At 43.4% G+C, this 6000-nt stretch overlaps 1 protein-coding gene across 1 annotated transcript in view; it reads right to left on the minus strand.

Moving 5' to 3' along the window:
* The window catches only part of LOC115140707 (potassium channel subfamily T member 1-like), a 110828-nt gene extending 106554 nt beyond the window's left edge, over window positions 1-4274 (minus strand). The window contains exon 1 of the mRNA XM_065027009.1: window positions 4126-4274. Within this exon, the coding sequence (XP_064883081.1) occupies window positions 4126-4274 (149 nt within the window). The remainder of the gene's footprint in view (window positions 1-4125) is intronic.
* Between the last annotated feature and the right edge of the window lie 1726 nt (window positions 4275-6000).

The following is a 6000-nucleotide window of genomic DNA, read 5'->3' on the forward strand; positions in this document are numbered from 1 at the left end:
TTTTAAGTTACCAGGCATGGGGCACAAGTTCCGGAAGCATAACACATGGCATATTCCCATAATCATTATATAATGTATCCCTAATGTATCAAACTTGAGTAACATCTCAATTGGTTCTGTAGGGATACAGATAAACCAACTTTCTCTGTCTTTTTTGTTTCATCAAACTCACTCAAGAGGCTTTGGTGACTGAGTATGTAAAGCTGCATGGGCTCCCAGTCATAAACACCATCAATATCATCATCATCTAAAAACAACCATCTTGTTCCTGCTAGCTGTGATGGGGACTATGTGTGAAACATGCACGCACAGACAGACCGGGCTTCTCTATAAGCTTCCCAAATGTTATCTTGTCTCAGATCCTAGGGCTGACAAAGTTTTTTTTTTCTCTCTCTCTCTCTCTCTCTCTCTCTCTCTCTCTCTCTCTCTCTCTCTCTCTCTCTCCCTCTCTCTCTCTCTCTCTCTCTCCTCTCTCTCTCTCTCTCTCTCTCTCTCTCTCTCTCTCTCTCTCTCTCTCTCTGCCTCTTGCATCTCCGTTTAGAGTGACATCCCTGGATCTCTAACACACCATGACATCTCTCTGCATCTCTGTGAGTCTGTCAGGTGGATAAACAACAACAGGGGTTACAAACTAAGTAGGCAGGGTGGACTGGAGAGGACAGGACAGGGGAGGAGAGGCGAGGGGTGAGGAAAGGAGTGGGGAGGGGAGGTAGAGAACAGAAGAGAGGGGAGGAGAGGGTTGAGGGGAGGCAAGGAGAGGAGAGAGGAGGGGAGGGGAAGGCAGTAGAGGGGTGAAGAGAGGAGAGGACGGTGGAGGTGAGGGTAGGGCTGAAGAGAGAAGAGGGGAGGAGAGGAGGGGAGAGGGGAAGGGGAGGGAAGAGAGGGGTAAAGAGAGGAGAAGACAGGAGAGGAGAGGGGATGAGAGAGGAGGAGAGAAGAGAGGAGGGGAGAGGGGAAGGGAGGAGAGGGGACGAAAGGAGAGGGGTGAGGAGAGGTGAGGGTTGAGGAGAGTAGAGGAGGTACTCCAGAGGCTTTGTGAACAGCTACAGTTGTTCTACGGTATACAAGCTACATCACTCAGACCCCAAAAATCCACTGAAGCATTTTTAGATGGAGTTGGTGTAGCATGGTGTCTTTCGTTTTCTACCTGTATTATTGATGTGAGATCCTGCCTTTGAAAAATTAACATAAGAAGGACTGTATGTGGAGTGGACACTGTCTATCATTCAAAGGCAGTATATATAAGCAGTATACTATAGCCTCATTCTTATTTAATTAGCTTTCACAGAAGTCTTGTGGTAAGAGATAATGATTAACAGGCATGACAATGAGTGAATGGTTCATGATGTCACTGGTCTTTAGGACATGGGTCTTTATAGTAGGCCTACCTGGGTACATGTACAGTATGTGGATGCAATATCAAACTAAACATCACTGGCATTATAGAACTGTGGCAAACCGCTCTAATGAACTAAATTGACCCTGCACCAACCTGGCTTTGCCCCTCCGGCTTTTGCTAAACAGCAGAAATACTGTAGCAGACTCGAAACATTATTACAGGTTTCTGACCAACCAACTCCATTGTTTCAATTTTGCAGTTGAGCGCTACGAGAAACTAGATGAGAATGGTGAGTGTGTGGAAATGCATACCATTCTGGGATAAAGATGGGGATTTTAACACCCAGACCAACTTTTATTCAGGCAGGCACATGTAGAGTATATGTATCTCCTCCCCCTTAATGAAACCAATTAGTCCCATTCACAGAGAGCAGCATCTCTCCCTTAATGAAACCATGTAGTCCCATTCACAGAGAGCAGCATCTCCCCCTTAATGAAACCATGTAGTCCCATTCACAGAGAGCTGCATCTCTCCCTTAATGAAACCATGTAGTCCCATTCACAGAGAGCTGCATCTCTCCCTTAATGAAACCATGTAGTCCCATTCACAGAGAGCTGCATCTCTCCCTTAATGAAACCATGTAGTCCCATTCACAGAGAGCTGCATCTCCCCCTTAATGAAAGCATGTAGTCCCATTCAAAGAGAGCTGCATCTCTCCCTTAATGAAACCATGTAGTCCCATTCACAGAGAGCTGCATCTCTCCCTTAATGAAACCATGTAGTCCCATTCACAGAGAGCAGCATCTCCCCCTTAATGAAACCATGTAGTCCCATTCACAGAGAGCTGCATCTCTCCCTTAATGAAACCATGTAGTCCCATTCACAGAGAGCTGCATCTCTCCCTTAATGAAACCATGTAGTCCCATTCACAGAGAGCAGCATCTCCCCCTTAATGAAACCATGTAGTCCCATTCACAGAGAGCTGCATCTCCCCCTTAATGAAAGCATGTAGTCCCATTCACAGAGAGCTGCATCTCCCCCTTAATGAAACCATGTAGTCCCATTCACAGAGAGCAGCATCTCCCCCTTAATGAAACCATGTAGTCCCATTCACAGAGAGCAGCATCTGCCCCTTAATGAAACCATGTAGTCCCATTCACAGAGAGCAGCATCTCCCCCTTAATGAAACCATGTAGTCCCATTCACAGAGAGCAGCATCTCTCCCTTAATGAAACCATGTAGTCCCATTCACAGAGAGCTGCATCTCCCCCTTAATGAAACCATGTAGTCCCATTCACAGAGAGCAGCATCTCCCCCTTAATGAAACCATGTAGTCCCATTCACAGAGAGCAGCATCTCCCCCTTAATGAAACCATGTAGTCCCATTCACAGAGAGCAGCATCTCTCCCTTAATGAAACCATGTAGTCCCATTCACAGAGAGCAGCATCTCCCCCTTAATGAAACCATGTAGTCTCATTCACAGAGAGCAGCATCTCTCCCTTAATGAAACCATGTAGTCCCATTCACAGAGAGCTGCATCTCCCCCTTAATGAAACCATGTAGTCCCATTCACAGAGAGCTGCATCTCCCCCTTAATGAAACCATGTAGTCCCATTCACAGAGAGCAGCATCTCCCCCTTAATGAAACCATGTAGTCCCATTCACAGAGAGCAGCATCTCCCCCTTAATGAAACCATGTAGTCTCATTCACAGAGAGCTGCATCTCCCCCTTAATGAAACCATGTAGTCCCATTCACAGAGAGCTGCATCTCCCCCTTAATGAAAGCATGTAGTCCCATTCACAGAGAGCAGCATCTCTCCCTTAATGAAACCATGTAGTCCCATTCACAGAGAGCAGCATCTCCCCCTTAATGAAACCATGTAGTCCCATTCACAGAGAGCTGCATCTCCCCCTTAATGAAACCATGTAGTCCCATTCACAGAGAGCTGCATCTCATTTGACTTACAAATACGCTGAGAAGTTCAGCACCCAGGTAAACTACTCCAGTGCCATTTCTGATTTGCTCTGACAGACATGTAGGCTGCACACACACTCACATGCATACACAATCACCTGAGGTTTGCATTGCAAAGCAGCTAGTCTATAATGTTGATAACAATATATTAACTCACTGGAATGAGCTAAATATTCATACAAAGTGTCAACCTGTGGCAACCAACACAGCGATTGTATCTTCGATACATCTCCATTTACCATGATATATGATATTGCTTCTGACATGTATAATTGCATTGTTAGAGTTGCAGCATCTTCAGAATTACATAAGCTTTGCACAGAATGTACTGCAGACATAAAGAAAACCTCAGACAAACCTAAATAGGATGCTGAGAAAAATATGACTGACAGGAAGAGGATGGTTCAGTCAAACACTGAGCCAATTTGAGCTACTGTAACAGTGCCATTGTGTGCTGTCGGTGTTGACAATCTGTCACAAATCAGCTTCATGAACCGAGCATATCCTGTGTCAAAATTACCAGCATGAGAACAGAGACAGCTACCTCCCGGCGCGCCACGGTTATGTCATTCAAATATTTTCCTTATAGTCGATTATTGAATCTATATATACGATATACATTTAGTCTAATGATAAATGCACATTCTTTGCCTAAAGATAAGGATCTATAACGTCATATGGGATCATTAATCTGCGCTTTACCGCTCGTGACACCACATCGGTTTGTGAAGATGCTGCGGGTTTGATATCGAACTGGTACTCTTGAGTCTGAGACATGCAGCGGCTTCATGCGGGTCTATCTGGGGTACCTTTGCCCAGCATCACTCCCAAAAGAACCCATCGTCCGTATCGGCATCGACGGGTTGACCCAAGTCGGCTCCTCTGAGGATTTCGTGGCCTCGGTCTTGACGTCTGGGTCTATCTCCGAGGGAGACGGTGTGAGTTTAGCGCCTGCCATCTTTACTTCTCCCGCTCCTAAGTTAACTCCAGCGGAGAATTTCCAATATGTTACCTCTCTCTTGTCAATACCAGATAATGGAATCAGCAGCGACTAAAAGTGAAACCCGCATCCTGAATGCACTACCGCTGCAATTAAGACCAAGGTAGACTTCCCCTTCCTTTCTGCAATAGTCTACTAAATCCTCTGAGAAAGTGCTGTGTGCTTCTTGTGATTCAGCAGCACTCCATCCTTTAGAGAAGTGTGCTCCGTTGCGTCTTAGCCTGCTCAAGTCGTCATCCTAACGTCAAACCGTTCGACCCAGTAGACTGGCGCCTCTTGTTGCAACTGTAGCTGCAACATTATTCATTGATTTTGAAAGGGGGATGTGTTCAAATGTGTTTTCTAATCATTTAAAATGGTATCAGCTGTCATTCGATGCACCTAAATATGATGTGTACTAACAGTTACATTTGTACAGTGTAAAGTGCCATTACTGCATTGTGAACACTTTTACATAATGCATGGAATCACTGTGACTTATTTGTTTACAAAGCAAAAGTGATGGATGACTCATTCATACTGTGACATCTCAGTAATGCATCAGCAATCTTCACCAGATATGACACTTCTATAATCAATCATCAACATCAGCCAGTGACAGATCTGCAGAAGGCTACCAGTATCATCTAAATTGAGTAGTCAGTTACATTGCAGACACAGCAGATGCAGCAGTCCAGACCCACAGGCTGTTGATGAACAGCTGCACACTAGCAGGCTTGTATGCACTTAATACAGGACATGATTTATAACTCTGAAACAGAAATGAAAAAAAATCCATTGCTCACCACAAATGTTCAGGAGCACTGCACTGCATATAATGCTTGTATGCACTTAATACAATACATAATGATAGGCTACCAAAACCAAAACCAAAATTCAACATTCACCCCCCTCACAATATATTGTACAAAAACATTACTGAACCCTAAAACCTTTTGTTCTGTAGGGAGGAGGTCAATAAAAGGAAATACTAAGACAGCTTGTCACAAACACATTGTAGATTGATGAGTAGATGTGTTATTTAAACTCAGATTGACGATATCACAAACACATTGTAGATTGATGAGTAGTTGTGTTATTTAAACTCAGATTGACGATATCACAAACACATTGTAGATTGATGAGTAGTTGTGTTATTTAAACTCAGATTGACGATATCACAAACACATTGTAGATTGATGAGTAGATGTGTTATTTAAACTCAGATTGACGATATCACAAACACATTGTAGATTGATGAGTAGTTGTGTTATTTAAACTCAGATTGACGATATCACAAACACATTGTAGATTGATGAGTAGATGTGTTATTTAAACTCAGATTGATGATATCACAAACACATTGTAGATTGATGAGTAGATGTGTTATTCAAACTCAGATTGAAGATATCACCCATCATCTTTGTGTTTGGTTTTGATTTTTATTGAAAACTGAAGTGGAATAAGACAAGTGAAGGAGGATTAGGTCTAGTATGAATCAAATGTGATAGAGACGAAGGGAAGTGTGATATACCTGTGATGGAGACTAAGGGAAGTGTGATATAAATGGAATAGAGACGAAGGGAAGTGTGATATACAGTGGAGCAAAACAGTATTTAGTCAGCCACCAATTGTGCAAGTTCTCCCACTTAAAAAGATGAGAGAGGCCTGTAATTTTCATCATAGGTACACTTCAACTATGACA

The sequence above is a fragment of the Oncorhynchus nerka genome, linkage group LG13 (assembly GCF_034236695.1).
Source record: "Oncorhynchus nerka isolate Pitt River linkage group LG13, Oner_Uvic_2.0, whole genome shotgun sequence".
In the NCBI taxonomy this organism is placed as follows: domain Eukaryota; kingdom Metazoa; phylum Chordata; class Actinopteri; order Salmoniformes; family Salmonidae; genus Oncorhynchus; species Oncorhynchus nerka.